Below are 17,999 nucleotides of genomic sequence, written 5' to 3'. Positions count from 1 at the left end.
GCAGATCTCTGAGTTTGAGGCCAGCCTGGTCTACAAAGTGAGTTCTAGGACAGCCGGGGGTACTCAGAGAAACACTGTCTCAAAAAACAAACAAAAAACCCAAACCTTAAAAAAAAACAAGACTGGGTTTGTACATTAAGTGTTGCCAATTTGAAAGTGTTGCCAGCTCCTGAAAATACCCACAATGCCACAGGTCTTTCAGAATATCCTGTGTAGATCTCTCTGTCCTAATAAACAATGATTCTTCCTTCTCCAGATATAACACGGTCCCCTCTGGCCTGTGCATGCTGTATTCCAGATTGCAATCCTATCCTTTGTTTATTAACAATTTCCTTTAATGGAGATTTGCCTCCATAGTTTTATTTGACTTTGACACAGCTTTATGGAGAGGTTCACAAGGAGAATCACCATGGTCTCCTGTCAATACCTAGGAGGAATTAAAGCTTCCTGCCCATAGCCATCTGTGTAAGCAATTATGGGATTATGCCTTGTAAGCCATTCCCAGATTCGTGTGTGTGTGTGTGTGTGTGTGTGTGTGTGTGTGTGTGTACATGTGGAGATCCATATACAGTGCTTTCCTCTATCACTTTCTATTTTTTTGAGACAACCATTGAACAAGGAGTTCACTGTTTGAGCTAGACTAGCTAGTCAGCAAGTCCCTAGGATCTGTTTGTCTCCATGTCCCCTTGTCCAGGGTTATAGATGCAGGCTGCTGCTCTTGACTTTTCCATGGGTTCTGGGGGTCAAACTCAGGTCCTCATACTTTCACTGTAAGCACTGTATTGATTAGGCTATTTCCCCAGCCCACCCCCAAATTCTTGGCCATAGACACTATCAAGCATAATAAATAATGTGCTTTATTTATTTACTTTCTTTTTGGATTTTTTTTTTTTTTTTTTTTGGTTTTTCGAGACAGGGTTTCTCTGTGTAGCTTTGCGCCTTTCCTGGGACTCACTTGGTAGCACAGGCTGGCCTCGAACTCACAGAGATCCGCCTGGCTCTGCCTCCCGAGTGCTGGGATTAAAGGCGTGCGCCACCACCGCCCGGCTCTTTTTGGATTTTTGAGACAAGGTTTCACTGTATAACCTTGGTTGGCCTGAAATTCACTATGTAAACTTGATTGGCCTTGAGCTTGATGTAAACCCCTTGCTTCTGCCTCCTGAGTGCCCAGAATTATAGGCATGTGACACTATGCCCAGCCCATTTAAAAGCATCAATTTAGGGGCTAATTGGATATATAGCAATAGACAGCAAGTATATTCACTAATATAGAATTATGCATCCTCAAAACAGGCAATTTATTTAGTTTGTAGTAGGCGTTTATGTGTATTGTTAACTGTCAGAGGCACAACAGTCATAGAGGCTGATGGCTCAGGAGGTGCCTCCCACCTGTTCTCATTTCTGAGTTGACATTATGCAGGCAAGATGATGATGTTGGAGGCATGGATGCTGCTGTGGGCTTTGCTGGCTGGCGTGGGTTAGACTGCCTGAGTTCTCGTGTTGGTATCTAGACAGCTAGAATGTTTGTCCCCAGAAAGCACTGTGTGACTTGCAGGCGTTGTCAGATCTGGAGGCTCACTGAGTTTCCATGGAGATCTTCACCTTGTTAGGATGGGCTGAGGTGAAGTAAGTGCCCTGTTTCTCCTGCTCATATGTCTGCATTCTCATGCCACTGCAGCTCATGAGTGAAGTTCAGTTTGAAAACTGCTCTCACTGTATAATCTCATGAGTGGCTGTGAAGTCTTCTCACTACCAGGATTTTGCCTGATGTACAATATGTGGGGGTACCTCGAGGGCCCTTGAGGACTTGGGTGATAGCTACAACAAAAGAAACTGGCTAAAAGAAGGGGCTGTCTTCAGAATACTCAGAAACATGGGGTGAGGTGCTCTCTTGGGTCTGGGTATACAGAGTAGAGGAAGGTACTGTCTGTAGAACATTTGAGGTCTCTAGAGAACTCTCAACTAAGACTTCTACCTTGCTAAGCCTTCGGCTTCTAGCAAAGCCTTCTTAATGGCCAGGCTTCCCTGACTTATGCCCACTAGGAAACAGAAGAAGCACCGTGTTCAAGGACCCTTATACAGGAAACAGGTTATCCAATTCCTTTTAGAATTTAGTGCATGAAGAAAACTTTCCCGTCCTGAGAAATCCTCAAGTTTTCTTCAGTTGGATCTCATGTTGTTTGTCTTTGATTTTTTTTGTGGGGGTCTACCACCCAGCTCCTAAATAAATCACACACAGAGGCTTATTCTTAATTATAAATATCTGGCCTTAGCTTGGCTTGTTTCTTGCCAGCTTTTCTTAAATTAGCCCTGTAGCAGGAATCTTAAAAGTTCTTATTAATTAGAACAAACCTGAAGCCAGGTATTGGGGTGAATGCTGGAAGACCAGAGAAGCAGAACAAGCCACAGCTTCCTCACCTTGCCAATTCCTCAGCTGATCCTGTTTCCTCAAACTGGAAGCCTCTGAGTCCTCATCCAGAATGAATCTCACCTGAACTGTTTGTTGCTCAAAAGCCTAAAAGTTTAACTTGCTCTAGTTCCTGGTCCTCACGCCTTATATACCTTTCTGCTTTCTGCCATCTTTTCCTGGGAATAAAGGCTCACTTCTTGGGATTAAAGGCGTGAGTCACCATGCCTGGCTGTTTCCAGTGTGGCTTTAAACTCACAGAGATCCGGATGGATCTCTGCCTCCCAAGTGATAGATTGAAGGCGTGTGTGCCACCATTTTCTGGCCTCTATGTCTGGTGGCTGTTCTGTCCTCTGACCCCAGATAAATTTATTAGGGTACACAATATTTTGGGGAACACAATACCACCACATAGCCCATCTACCTTTTGCCTTTGGACTTTTACCTTTTCTTTAAATTTCTGTATACCTTTCATTACTTCTCAGTCTGTGGCTTGCTATGTAGCTGGGTGGCTGGCCCCTTGTGTCCTCCTCCTTCTCTTGCTCTTTCTTCTCTCCTCTCCCACATTTCTCCTTCTATTCTTTCTGCCTGCCAGCCCCACCTATCCTTTCTCCTGCCTCGACATTGGCCGTTCAGCTCTTTATTAGACCATCAGGTATTTTAGACAGGCACAGTAACAAGTTTCACAGAGTTAAACAAATGCAGCATAAACAAAAGTAACACATCTTGCAATATTCCCCAACATGGATCGGAAGAACTGTGTTGCCCATGTGTTCCTTTGTCTTGCTGCTAGGAGGCTCCAGTGCAGTTTCTGTGCTTAACTGGCATCAGCTTCCCTCAGTGTTGGGTATCACTGATTTTCCTGTCAAAACGACTCTGGCTCATCCAGCTCTGTTTTGTTTTGCTTAGACCTGCTATTTGAACAGTCTAGCCTCCTTTAGATAGGGCTGATGTTAGACATGTAGGCTCCTCCACACCATAGTTCTACCCAGAAGGGGTGCAGAAACATGGGTCCCAACATGTACACCATGGAAAAAGTCCACACAGGGAGTCATGGCCTCATCCCTGCCTCCCCAAGTTTGGAGCCAAGGGAAACCACTAGTATGTGGGGTCCAAGGTTGCCTGAATAGGACATTGGGAAGCTAGTTAATTTGGGCTTCCCCCACTCCCCAAATCATGGGAAGCCATTGTCCTTCCCTTTGAGTAGTAAACAAGGGCTGCAGAGCAAGGATCGAAGTTCATATGTTACATGTGTGATATGGGAACATGCATGTGTGTGAGAGGAGAAGGGAAGGAATATACCAAACAGTAGAGCCTGCGGATCAAGCCCTGGACTAGGAGCCCCAGGAATGCCAGCCATCATTTGTGAGGCCTCTGGGTACTCTTTCTAGAAGCTGCCCTGCATGTGTAAGTCTGAGACTGGGCTTGGCCAGACTCTGATCTGACTCTTGGGGGCTGAGATCCAACAAGGTGCCAGGAGGTCGGCTGTGAGGCCCTGACGTCAGTACCGGAGCTGCCAGGGCCCTGCCCTTTCTTGTCCAGGGTCTGGATTTGGCTGGGAGAATCAGATGTGGGCTCTGGAAAACAAAGACAAGGATGAAGGTGTAGAAGATGTTGTCCATTTCAGTCGGAGCCGTCTGGAGCTGCTCTGCTGTATTTGTAGGTTCTGATCCCATTTGGTGCTATGAGAACTGTCCCATTGCCCTGGGGTCTGATTTGTCCTTGAAGAGATTTGTCTGCTGCCTGGGGAACCAGAGTTTGAACTCTGGTCTCAGGCTAGCGATTCTTGTTGGTTTGTTTTTTAGATCTGTTTAAATTTTTTACTTATATTTATGTGTCTTTATATGTATCCAGGAGAAGTCATTGGATCCCCTGGAGCTGGCGTCACAGGGGTTGTAAGTCACCCAGTGTGCGTGCTGGGTGAACTTGTGACCTCTGAAGAGCAGCATGCATTCTTAACTGCTGAGCCATCTCTCCAGCCCCCAGGTAGAGCTGTTATCCTAGGTTTTCCATAGGAAAAACTGGTGCAGCAGTGACAGCAGCCTCTCAGGGGGACAGCCAGGTCAGACCTGATGATGGCAGGGAAGAGGCTACAATAACTCTTAGACAACAGCCTCATTTCCAGCTCTTTCGCTTTCTTAACTTCTCCCCTCCCCCTAATTCCTCTTCTTATGGAACACAGAAACAGACACTGTTCCTCTTGTGGATTTACATGTGCCACTGCCAATTATGGCTTCTAGGCTTTTCTTCTTTCAGAAATCTGATACAGGCAGAGCCATGGGTTGGAAGGAGTCATGCTTTCCTTTCAAAGCAGACAAGCAGAGGGAATAGTGTAGTATCCTGGGGTCCTATTTAGTTTTGAATTATGCACGCCACACCTCCTGTAATAATGCATTTGTCAGGCTAGCTCCTTCACCTGCATGTTCTGTTAACACTGCATCTTTGCACATTGCACTTAGCAAACTCAGACCCCCGAGACTCCCACCTGCACATGCACGCCCCTCTCTGAACAACAGTACACATTTTCCTGGTCCTGACAACAATTAAATTTAGACAATTTCTGTTCAAGTGTATTCCCAATCTATCTGAGTATGATGAATAGAGGAACTGATTCATTCTGAACTTGTTTGGGGCACATGCACGGTGAGGCAAATATTTGTAGTAGAAAAAATGAACATGTGACTTAATCTTTAAATAAAATAGAGGATCCATCAAACTGTGCCTTTTAGTAACCAGCCCCTCCTTTCCCACAAAAGAGACTCCAGGCTGTATGCTAGGGCTATAGGATATTTTCACTCATGGCCTGCTGTCTATCTTTATTATTATTAGTATTATTATTTTTGTTTTTGTTTTTGGGTTTTTTTTTTTGAGACAGAGTTTCTCTGTGCAACAACACTGGCTGTCCTGGAACTTACTTTGTAGATCAGGCTGGCCTTGAACGCACAGTGATCCTCTTGTCCCTGCCTCCTGAGTGCTGGGATTAAAGGCCTGTGCCACCATGCCCTGGGTCTATCTTTATTTACAGTGTTTCCCTTTCTAATCTGTACTGTTGCTTTGTTCCCAATAAAGCTCTCTTATTACTTTGGTAAATCTGTGTGAGCTCTTATTTTCAGTTCTTTGGCTAAGAGGCCCGGAACCTGCAAATGCCCAGCCTTAGCCCTTGACCACTCATGACATTTCCTGTACTTGTGGCCACTAAGGGGAAACACTCCATTTAGATTTTTGCTTTGAGCGAGATGTAATAAGATATTTTGGACCTGTTTGTTATAGCAGCTAGTATTATTCTGGTTAATCCTCAAAAAATAATGATGAAGAATACATGAAATGCAACTGCTGATACACTGGAACACATAAAAAATTCTAACCCTTAAATTATTAGTCATTTATTATGCATTTTGTACAGTTCTCTCATCAAAGGTCAACATTGCACAGTGGTACCCTTTAGAACAGTTGTTCCTGAGACAATGAGATAACCTCAGACAAGGTCTTTTCATCTTGCTCTTTCCTCTCCCCCACACTGGGGCCTGGTCTATCTATGATCCCTCTTTAGAGACATGAGACCCTTCTGAGAGAGTGTTTTCCCTGAATGTACGTCTATGTGCCATGTGTATGCAGAGCCCAAGGATGCCAGAAGATAGCGCTGGACTGTGAGCCGCCATGTGGATGCTGGGACTGGAACCTGATCCCATGGAAGAGCAGCCAGTGCTCTTAACCACTGAGCTACTTGTCCAGCTCCAGCATATCTCTCTTTTAGAAACTACAAACACTACCTCTAGCAAGGGTTTGTCAGTTTATTCTGTATGCCAGGAGTTCCCTTAAGCACTTTACATTCTCTGCTTTCACTCTCGCCATCCTGTGAGGTACTTAATTAATAATTATTGTTAATCACCAGTGTCCTTATCTTAAACCCAGATCAGTCCAATTCCACATCATATGTTCTTTACAATTTCCACGTGGACTTGGAAAAAGTTATCATAGTGGAAAAAAATTTACCTTCCTTAGTGAGTTGTAGTTGGGTGGCATTTTTGGAGCTGTTCTGAAGTGTGTCCTCAGAATTTGTGACTATGGCTTTTCCTTTGACAGATTTATGGTTCTTTTCAATTTCACGGAGCTGCAGGGGGAAAAAATAAGGAATTATTTATGCAAGCTAGGGCATGGGTGTCTGATGCTTAGAGCCCTGGATCATGAGAGGTGAGGTAGGAGCGTGTCTGTAGTTCTTGCCGACAACCTTCAACTGCCTGTTATTGGTTCCACAACTAACTGGAGAGTGTAGTGTGTGGCTCGGGTTCACACAGCACTTGAAGTTACATCCAACATTTATTTCAGTGTTCTGTATCTGGGCAGGAGCCAGTGAGGCTAACAAGGAAGTGTGGGTGGGGAACTGGCAGCCAGGTATATGTTAGTTTCAGAGGCATGACAGGAAGTGAGATGAAAAGACACAGAGATTAGAGTTTGAGAGAGAGAGAGAGAGAGAGAGAGAGAGAGAGAGAGAGAGAGAGAGAGAGAGAGAGAGAGAGAGAGAGAGAATGTTTTCTGTCTGTCTTTCTAGAGAGAATAGTCAGCTGGGATGTTGAGAGAAGCTGCCTGTGTATCAAGGAGACATCTCAGGCTGAGGATCAACAATGTGTTGTTTGGCCATTTCTTTTAGTATTTATACTATTAAGATGGCTCTGTGTGTGTGTGTGTGTGTGTGTGTGTGTGTGTGTGTGTGTGTGTGTGTGTGTACATGTGTGCATGCATATGCTTGTGTGCAAATGTGGAAGTGCTAGTGACTGACTCCAGAGCCTTGTGACTGCTAAGCACTTTCTCTGCCACTAAGCTGCGCCATTGGCCTTTCAAATATTCAGCTGTATATGCACACTGTTGAACCCTACAGGGCTGCTCCCTGTAGTGCAGGATTTTAGATTTGGCATAACAGAAAACCACTGAAAGAACACAACTGAGATCACAGAGTTAATCAGCAAGAAATAAGAACACCATTAAGGTTGTAGCTCCTGAGAGACTCACCGCTTGGATTTTCTTTCGCAGCTGGGCATTAGCTCTGGAAAGACTTTTTGAAACGGAGTTCAGGTAGTAGATGGCCAGACTGAAAGAGAAAAAGCATACCTCCTATTGTCCTGGGATGTTAGAAAATGACAAGAGCTCGGTGTTTTTCCTAGTGACTCTGAGTTACCAAAGCCTTTTCTCTAGCAGGACAGAGCTGGTCCTACCATCCTAGGTTGTCTGCTCAACATGGAAAGGGTTCTAGATTTTATTTTATTGAATGTGGGCATGGCTTGCACATGTCTAGCTCTCAGTGTTCAGTAAAGGTTGGTAGAAGGAATCACCCTGACTCCAAAGAGGTAGGGCATAGCACAGTTTCTTGTCTGCAAAGGAAGCTGGGAATGATTCCTGGAGCTGCCTAGCAGTGGGCTTTGTGTCGTGTATAGTTATCCCCATCTCATTGGTTTGGATGAAGTAGTATTGGGCAGCTAGACAGGCACTAGACATCTCAGAGGCCATGGAGGATGAACACCTCCCTCAAGATCAGCTTTGGTCCATTAAGTGAAAGCTACATCCCCCCTGGTCAAAAGAGTGGAATCTGAGTTCTGCTTCTAACCCTGAATAGAAATGTGACGTTCTAATCTGCTCCAAAGATGAAAGCATCACAATTTATTGTGCTTTTCCTTGAAAGTTAATCTAACTGGGTCTACCAGTCATCTGGTCAGGAGACCACCCTAGAATGAGGAAATCTGACTCATCCAAAGACATACTGAGGAGATGGGAGGAATAATTATGCCTGAAATGAGACAATGTACTTATACAACCCTGCCTTATGCAGTTGCTTACAGATCTTAACTGCTAAACCTTAGCACTTTTTAAAATCTAATTCAGAAGTATAACTTTTCTTTCTTTCTCTTGGATATCCAATCAAATTCTAAACGTGCTTGCCCTGACACCCTGTGCTTTCTTAAGTTGTTTTCTCTGAGTATAGCCTCCCACCTCACCCCTGCTTTCTGCAGCCGCATGTAGACTTCCATTGCTGACCTAAATCAAAAATGGCTTTGTTTTTTCTTTTTCTATCCCCCTTCCCTGTTTCTCTCTCTCTCTCTGTCTCTCTCTGTCTCTCTCTCTCTCTCTCTCTCTCTCTCTCAAATGCTAATAAAATTGTTGAAAAATTTCCTTTTGTGTGATCTATTTATTTATTTTGAGACAGGATCTAACTTTGTAGCACTGGATGCCCTTGAAGTCCCAGAGCTCTCTTTCTCTCCCCAGTGCTGAGATCAAAGGTGTGTACCATCACATCCAGCTCTGAGTCAATTTTGGAAGCTCCCTGACAGCACTAGTCTGGTTCAGTATCAGTACAAATCCTTTCTCAGTCCTCCTGAAACCTCTTGAACTCTGCTGTAGTCTCTTTAATTTATATTTGTTCTATAAAGCATATATCTGCATATAGATATATAGATATGTTACTGTGTACTGTGTGATATGAGAGTTAATATTAATAATTAAGATTAGAATAAAAGAACCTGTATTTGCCTTGGCAATGTTGCCAAGGTATGCAGGATTATATGACAAATTGCTGTCATGAAACAGCTAAACCATATGAATTAATTGTTATTCAATAAGTTCTGACATTGTGGAATGTCTTTCAATCACAACAGATAGAAAAAAGAAATTCAATGATAAAACTAAACTTAAGCAGTATTAATCTACAAATCCAGCCCTACAGAAGGCAAAAGAAGGAAAACTTCAACCTGAAGAGGTTAACAACACCCAAGAAAACACAAAGAGTAAATGATATCAGACCTGAAAATCAAAAGAGGGGGAAAATAATTTATACTGCAATAACAAAATAATGGTAACCAAGAAACACTGCTCACTCATGACTCTCAATATCAATAATCTTAATTCCCCAATAAAAAGACACAGGTTAACAGAATGGATGTGAAGACAGGATCCTTCATTCTGCTGCATCCAAGAAACACAATTTAACAAGGATAGACATCAACTCAGGGTAAAAGGATGGAAAAAGATGTTCCAAGCAAATGGACCCAAGAAGAAAGTTGATGCAGCCATTTTAATATCTGACAAAATAGACTTCAACCCAAAATGTATCAGAAGAGATGAGGAAGGACACTACATACTCACCAAAGGAAAATTCCATGAAGACAATATTACAATTCTTAACATCTATGCACCAAATACAAGGGCACACAAGTTCATGAAAGAAACATGACTACAGCCCTTAAACCATATATTGACCTTCACACTGTAATAGTGATAGTGTGAGACTTCAGTACCCCACTCTTGCCAACAGAAAGGTCATCCAGACAAAAGCTAAACAGAGAAATGCTGGAGCTAACTGACATTATGAACCAAATGGATCTAACAGGTATTTACAGGTCATTTCAGCCAAATACAAAAGAATATACACCCTCAGCAGCTCATGGAACTTTCTCCAAAGTTGACCACATACTCGGGCACAAAGCAAGTCTCAACAGACACAAGAAAACTGAAATAACACACTGAACCCTATCTGACAACCATGGATTAAAACTGGATATCAACAACAAAACAACAGAAAGTTTACAAACTCATAAAAATGGAACAAATTACTACTGAATGAAAAATGGGTCAAGACAGAAATTATGGAAGAAATTTTAAGCTTTCTCGAATTGAATGGAAATGAAAACACAACATACTCAAACTTATGGTATACAATAAAGGCAGTTCTAAGAGACAAGTTCATAGCACTAAGTGCCTACATCAAAAATTGGAGCGATCTTACATTAGTAAATTAACAGCACACCTGAAAGCTCTAGAACAAAAAGAAAAAATAACACCCCAAAGGAGTAAATGGCAAGAAATAATCAAACTCAGGAGAGAAACCAATAAAATAGAAACAAATAAACACTACAAAGAATCAATGAAACAAATAGTTGATTCTTTGAGAAAATCAATAAGATTGACAAAATTGTAGCCCAATTAACTAAAAGGTGGAGAGAGAAGATCCAAAGTAACAAAACTAGAGACGAAAAGGGGGACATAACAACAGACACTGAGGAAATCCAGAGACTGATTAAGGACACTTTAAAAACTAGTAGCATTCCACCAAATTGGAAGCTCTAAAAGAAATGGATAATTTTCTTGATATACACCATCTATCAACTGTAGGGAGAGATTCCACAGAGCCATTGCATCCGGCTTGAATTCCGAGTGAGTGCTAGCACCTAGGCTTTGAACTATTTTTTTGTTTAAAGTCAGGGATTGTTGTCTGAGTTGCTCTTTTGAAGGAATTCCAGAGCCTTTGCATAACTTAGTCTTGAGAGGACCTGGCAAACTAGGAGGTCTCATGGCTGAGAACTGCTTAGGCAAATGGTTCCTTCAAACAACTCCAGAAAAGAGGTTTTGGTATGCGGAACTTGACTTGCAAAGGTCTTTGTGTGTGTGTGTGTGTGTGTGTGTGTGTGTGTGTGTGTGTGTGTATGTGTATGTGTGTGTGTGTGTGTTAATATAGCAGGCTTTTGTGAAGCCACCAAGTCAATCAGTTCATCAGAAGCTGGCTTGCCTGCAGCTGTTGCTAAACCTGAATTATGTTTAGGAGTGACCCTCTGACCCATATAACACAGAACACCAACAACCAAAGTTAAATCAAGATCAGATAAGCAATTGTAAAAAAGACCTGTAACACCTAGTGACATAGAAGCAGCAATTAAAAGTTTCCCAACCAAAAAAAAAAAAAAAAAAAAAAAAAAAAATCACAAGGCCGGTGCTTTTAGTACAGAATTCTATCAGACTATCAAAGAAGAATAAATGCCAATACTTTTCACATTATTCCACAAAATAGAAATAGAAAAGAACATTGCCTAGTTCTTTTTACATTATGCCACAAAATAGAAACAGAAGGAACATTGCCAAATTCTTTTTATGAGGCCACAGATACCTAACCCACATAAAGACCCAACAAAGAAAGAAAAGTACAGACCAATTTTCCTTATGAACATAGATGCAAAAATTCTCAATAAAACATTTGCAAACTAAATCCAAGAACACATAAAAAAGATCATCCACCATGATCAAGTAGGCTTCAATCCCATAAATGAGGGGATGGTTTAACATACATAAATCGATAAATGTAATCCACCAGATACACAGATTGAAAAGAAGAACCACATGATCACCTCAATAGATGCAGAAAAAGCCTTTGACAAAATCCAACACTCTTTCATGATAAAGTCTTGGAGATTAGGGATACAAGGGGTATAACTAACACAGTAATTCATTTTTTTGAGACAAGATTTCACTGCGTAACAGCCTTGGCTGTCCTAGAACTCACTCTGTAGACCAGGCTGGCCTCATACTCACAGAGATCTGCGTGCCTCTGCCTCCTGAGTGCTGGGATTAAAGACATGAGCCACCAATTTACAACAAGCCCATAGTCAACATCAACCCAAATGGAGAGAAACTCAAAGCATTGCCACTAATATAGTAAAAATGGCCACCCTACCAAAAGCAATCTACAAATTCAATGCAATATCCATCAAAATTTCAACACAATTCTTCACAAAACTTGAAAGGACAATTTTCAACTTCATAGAGAAGCACAAATAAACCCAGGATAGTTAAAATATTCTGAATGAAAAAAAAAAAACTGCTGGAGATATCACCATCCCTGATCTAAAATTGTGCTTTAGAGATATAGCAACAAACCCAGCATGGTTTTGGCACAAAAACAGACACATTGCTTAATGGAGTAGAATTGAAGACCCAGAAAGAAGTCCACACCTGATTTTTGATAAAGAAGCCAGGAACACACACGGGAAAAAAGACAGAATACTCAATAAATGGTGCTGGTCAAACTGGATGGCTGCATGCAGAAGAATCCATACTTATTTCCCTACATAAATCTCCAGATAGATCAAAGGCCTCAACATGAAGCCAGACAGAAGAGAAGGAGAAATAGTCTTGAACTCATTGGCACAGGAGAAGATTTTCTGAACAGAACACCAATAGCTCAGGCACTAAAATCAACAATTAATAAATGGAGCCTTATGAAACTGCAAAACTTCTGTAGAGCAAAAGACACCATTATTTGGATTAAGCAGCAGGTTACAGAATGGGAAAAGATTTTTACCAACTTTACATCCAATAGAGGGCTAATATCCCCAATACATAAAGAACTAAACAAACAAACAAACAAACAAACAAAAAACAAAAACAAAAAACCTGGACATTAAGAAAACAAATAACCCAATTTAAAAAAATGGGGTACAGATCTAAACAGAATTCTCAAAAGAGGAAACTCAAATGGCTGAGAAACACTTAAAGAAATGCTCACCACTGGGCAGTGGTGGTTCATGCCTTTAATCCCAATACTCAGGAGGCAGAGATATGTGGATCTCTGTGAGTATGAGGCCAGCCTGGTCTACAAAGCTCCAGGACAGACAAGGCTGTTACACAGTGAAACCTTGTCTCAAAAAATCAAAAAGAAAAAAAGAAAGAAAGAAAGAAAGAGAGAAGGAAAGAAAAAGGGAGAAATGAAGACTAAGCATCCTTAGTTTTCAGGGAAATCCAAATCAAAACTACTTTGAGATTTCATCTTACACCTATCTAGATGGCTAAAATCAATAAAACAAATGACAGATCATGCTGGAGAGGATGTGGAGTAAGGGGAACATTCATCCGTTGCTGATGGGAATGCTAACTCGTACAGCCACCATGGAAACAGTGTGGTGGTTCCACAGGGGAATCAATCTACCTCAAGATCCAGCTATGCCACTCTTGGGCGTATACCCAAAGGATACTCCATCCTACCAGAGACACTAGTTCAACCATGTTCATTGCTGCTCTAGTCATAATAGCCAGAAACTGGAAACAACTTAGATGTCCATAAATGGGTTAATGGATAAAGAAAATGTGGTACATTTATACAATGGTGTGTTACTCAGTCATTAAAAAAAAATGAAATCATGAAATTTTTAGGTAAACGGATGGAGCTAGAAAAAAATCATCCCGAGTGAGGTAACCCAGAACCAGAAAGACAAATGTGATTATGTATTCACTTATATCTGGATGTTAGCTGTTAGGTCTTTAATAAGCAAGCTACAATTTGTATAACCACAGAGGTTATGTGCAGAGTAAGGAACTGGGCTGTTGCAGGAGATTTGTTTGCACTGTCGCTCTGAGACTGCCAATAAAGTTAAACCTTGAATCGGAGGGCAGAGTCTACATTCAGCTGGCTAGAATAAACCATAGAGTTTTTGGAAGACCCAGATTAGGATAGAGAGACACAGAAAGCAATAGGGAGGGGCTTAGAAAGAGTCTCAGTCCTTTTTGATCTGGGAATGTGGAGAGACAGGGTCAGCTGATCATTTCTCTGTTGCTCTGTGCATCTATCAGGTTTCTACCCCAATATCTGACTCCCGAGTTTTTATTGATAAAAGAATAACTTAGATAAATGCTTCACTGGTCAGATGAGGGATGGATTTCCCTAGGAAGGGGAAATAGAATAGACAAGGTGGGGACTGGAATGGGAGGATCAGACAGGGAGGGACATCTAAAACTAAAGGCCATTTGAGTGGTCAGATGGAAACCTAATATAGTAGAAGCTTCCTAAATTATATACATATATGAAGCTGAGCTAAGTAAAATCACCAAATAATGGGGTGACAGAGCCCTAACTAGATACTTCTAGTCACCAAATGAAGCTTCCAGTACTGGGAATAGGTTACATCTAATTGAGTTGTTGGCCAAAAGCATCCCAATGGACTCCCCAAACAACCTAGGCTCCAAGGCTACTGGTTGCTTTCCACAAAGTGACAGTTAGGCCCTATTGCTGAAGACAACACCTACATAACTTATTGAACAGCGAAAAGTCAAGCTGGTGCCTACATAGAGCTTTTGTCCCTATGGACTAGTGCTGATGATACGGGAAGGTTTTCTGCACGCTACCAAAGAAGAAAGATAAACACCACCTAGTTACAAACCCTTGGGTTTACAAAAATGAACTACTTGCAAGATAAGTTGGTGGACAGCAGCACAAAGCTTGTGGGAGTAACCAGCCCACATCTGAATGGATTTATGGCCCATTCTGTAAGATGGAATCCATCGCTGACACTGCGTGGGTGGCCAGGAATCTGAGACTAGATAGGCTAGGAACCTAGGGGAAAATGGAATACTACTGTTCTGCTAAAGGAATGTAGCAATAAGATGACTCCTAATGACATTCTGCTATCCTCGTAGATCAATATGTTGCTCAGCCATCATCAGAGAAGCCTCCTCCTGCTGTAGATGGGAACAAATACAGAGACCCACAGCCAGACAATGTTCAGAGAGCAAGAAACCTTGGAACACTCAGCCCTAAATGGGATGTCTCCATCAAACCCTTCCTTTCAGGGCCCAGGGAACTCTGGGAAGAGGAGATAGAAAGAGTGTTAAGAGCCAAAGGGGATGGATGGGCACCAAGGAAACAAGGCCTTCTAAACACAGCGTGACCGACACACATATGAACTCACTGAGACTGTGAGAACATGCACAGGATCTGCATGAGTCTGCACCGGATGGGGTCCTAGAGCTGAGAGGAGACATAGACACATGCTGCCATCCCTAACCCAGACATTCACTCCAATTGATAATCACTTTCAAATTAAAAATTAATTCTCTCCAAGGGAGTCTCACTGGAGAAACGAAGAAAAGAAACCCCATGGCCAGCAGTAGACGACCAACACAAAACAAACTCAACAGCATCTTTGGAGCTCTTTGTTTCATAATGTTGTGTTGGGGCTTATTATTTATTATTTATTTATTGCCTTACAGGTCCTTTGTGTGTGTGTATATATATTACGGTTTCTGGTTTTGCGGGTTTTTTTGATTCCTGTGCGTGTGAACATGTGTGTCTCTGCATTTATATGTGTGTCTTGTGCTTTCTCTTTGGCTCTTTTTGTTCTGTTTAGTCCCATTCTTACTTGTTTATTCTTGTTTTTATTTATTTTATTATTATTCCTTATATGCCTGTTGGTTTTCTAATGAGAGTAAGAAAGGGTGTGGATTCGGATGGAAAGGGGAGGTGGGGAGGAACTGGGAGGAGATGGGGGAAGAGAAACCATCATCAGAATATATTGTATTAAAAAAAAAACAACCTACGTGCTGGTTAGTATGTATTAACTTAAACTGAGTCACCGGGAAGAGGAAAACTCACCTGAGAAATTGCCTCTGCCAGAGTGACCTGTGAGCATGTCTGTGGGGTGTTTTTGTAATTAATGACTGATGTGGGGCCACCTTTGGGCAGGTGGTCCCCAGTTACATAAGAAAGCAAACTGAGAAAACCATGGGGAGCAAGCCAGTAAGCAGCATTCCTCTATGGTTCCTATGTACGCTGCTTGAGTTCCTGCCCTGACTTCCTTCAGTGATGGACACAGTGTCATGTAAGCCAAACAAATGCTTCCCTTTGTAAGATGGCTTTGGTCATGGTGTTCAGGACAGCAACAGAAAGCACACAAATACAACCCAGAAGGGTCAGGCTGAACTGCCCTCTGTGGCAGGCACTTTGTCGTTACTGTATGAAGTGCCTGAGAGAAATGATCTAAAGGAGGAAGGATTATGTTGTTCATGCTTCAGAGATATCAGCCCACCTCGACGAAGAGGGTATAAAATGGCTTAAGTATGGTGGATGGGAAGCAAAGAAAATGACAGCCAGGGGCACAGACAAGATATAGACCCCAAGGACATGTGCCCAGTGTGAGCCTGACCCGAATCACCTAGGACATGGTAAGGCACACCTCTGGGTGTGAGCAAGGGTGGTTTCAGAAAGGATCGATTGAGGATGAGAGAGCCATGTGAATGTAGGCAGTGCCAGCTCACGAGCTGGGGTGCATGGATTTAGTAGGGAGGAAACAGAGAAAGCTAAGCACCAACATTGCGCTCTCCCTGTTTCCTGGTCAGCTGTGACAAGAATGTTCTGCTGTGTCCCTGAAAGGAGGAACGAAATGAATCCTATCTCCCTCGGGTTGTTTCTGCTGAGCATTGTGTATCAAATTTCCTCTGAGACAGGGCAGCTCATCCTGTAGGGGAGCAGCTCAAGACTGAGGGTGTTCTAAAGGGAGGTGAAACAGTCAGTCCTGCTGACAAGCTGCTAAACCCCAGGAAGTAAACAACTCAAAAAAGCTTTAGGATGATGGACAGTGGTGTGTGTCTTTAGTCTCAGCACTCAGGAGCCAGAGGCAGGTGGATCTGTATGAGTTCAAGTCCATCCGGTCTACACAGGAAGCTCCAGGCTAGTCAACACTACATAGTCAGATACCAAAAACTAGGAAGTCCTTGAATGGACCAGATAACTAGGCCTTTCCTCCCCAAGTTTATAAGCAATAAGAACTGCTGAGAGATACTCAGACAAGCTGAGCATTGCCTGGAAGAGCCCCTCTGACCTGTTGAGCTGCCTACAGGCTGTGCGGTGAGCTTCAGCTTTCCACTCGGGGTGGGTTTGGGTGAAGCAGCTGGCTTTGAGCCCTTTCTGCTTGTGGAAGTAGCCTCGTAGCAGTACTCCCGTAAGTAATCCTAATCAACTCACTGGCCTGCACAGCTGGACTTTGGTGCTGTTCTTATTTCCCCAGCAATAGCCTCGTGAAACGTTCGGTATTTTGGTCGCAGTGACCCAACAGTGGTAACTAACACATGCAATGACCTGCTTCTTCCAGCTAGCCCCCAACTAAAGTTTCCAGAACTTCCCAAAGATAGTGCCACCAGCTGGGGTCGAAGGCTTCAACAGTGATCCTTAGGAGACACCCCACATCTAAGCATAATGCACTCTCAGCTTTCTGAGAAGTTCTAACCCCACAGCTCTTAGATATTTCCACCCCACCAGGCTGGTTGCAAATTCCCAGGACTCCTTACCCTTAGACAAGGAGCTCTGAGGCACATTTGGGTTTCCCAGAAAGATTTACAGTAGACTCATCCACAACAGAGGTAACCATGTCCTCCACTCCCCCCATACCCCGATAAAATACTTGTATTTAACTCTGTCTCAGGATTTACTTCTGGGAATCCAGACAAAGAGAGTGAAATGAAGAATCTTGTGCGGGAAGCCTCAGCTGCTAGGAAAAGTGTCCCTGAGGCAGAGTCAGGGCCCCTGGGTAACTTACAACATCAGTAGGATGGCTGGAATGATCAGGCCTGGATTGGCAAGGAATGCAAAGATCTTGCCCAGGAACTTAGGGAAATCATTTTCAATGGTCTCGTGGAGGACATCATACATTCTGTTCTTCCCACTAGAAAGAAGAGAGGACACGTTATAGCATGCACAAAGCTTCTGTGGCACACATAGTCATGCCCATGACCCCATGGCTCTAAAGCTGCTGCTTACAACTGCTTTTCTGAGAGAACAAGAGTTCTGCTCCAAATGGATTAAGAAGATCCCATGGGGAGCTAGCTGCTACTCTGGTTAGGACAGACAGCTGGGGCTGGCTGCCTAGTACTTACTAGCTTCCTGCTCTCAGTAACTCCCAAACTCTCAAACTACACTGCTCTTCTGTGTTGGACACCTTCAGCAAAAACAAAGTAGATTTTTCTCACATATTCTTCTTTTCTTTTAGGGGATAGGCTCTTGCTATGTTGC

General features: G+C 42.7%; 1 protein-coding gene across 1 annotated transcript in view; it reads right to left on the bottom strand.

Annotated features, from left to right (window-relative positions):
* Nucleotides 1–3,766: 3,766 nt before the first annotated feature.
* The window catches only part of Tmc2 (transmembrane channel like 2), a 64,945-nt gene continuing 50,712 nt past the window's right edge, over nt 3,767–17,999 (bottom strand). Inside the window, exons 16-19 of the mRNA XM_059258941.1 lie at nt 17,527–17,652; nt 7,415–7,493; nt 6,401–6,518; nt 3,767–3,984 (exon numbers count right to left, since the gene is read on the bottom strand). Coding sequence (XP_059114924.1) covers nt 3,767–3,984; nt 6,401–6,518; nt 7,415–7,493; nt 17,527–17,652 — 541 coding nt within the window. The remainder of the gene's footprint in view (nt 3,985–6,400; nt 6,519–7,414; nt 7,494–17,526; nt 17,653–17,999) is intronic.

Source organism: Peromyscus eremicus, chromosome 4 (genome assembly GCF_949786415.1).
Source record: "Peromyscus eremicus chromosome 4, PerEre_H2_v1, whole genome shotgun sequence".
Classification (NCBI taxonomy): domain Eukaryota; kingdom Metazoa; phylum Chordata; class Mammalia; order Rodentia; family Cricetidae; genus Peromyscus; species Peromyscus eremicus.
Note: the sequence above shows the minus strand (reverse complement) of the source record. Positions and strands in the feature narration are given on the sequence as shown.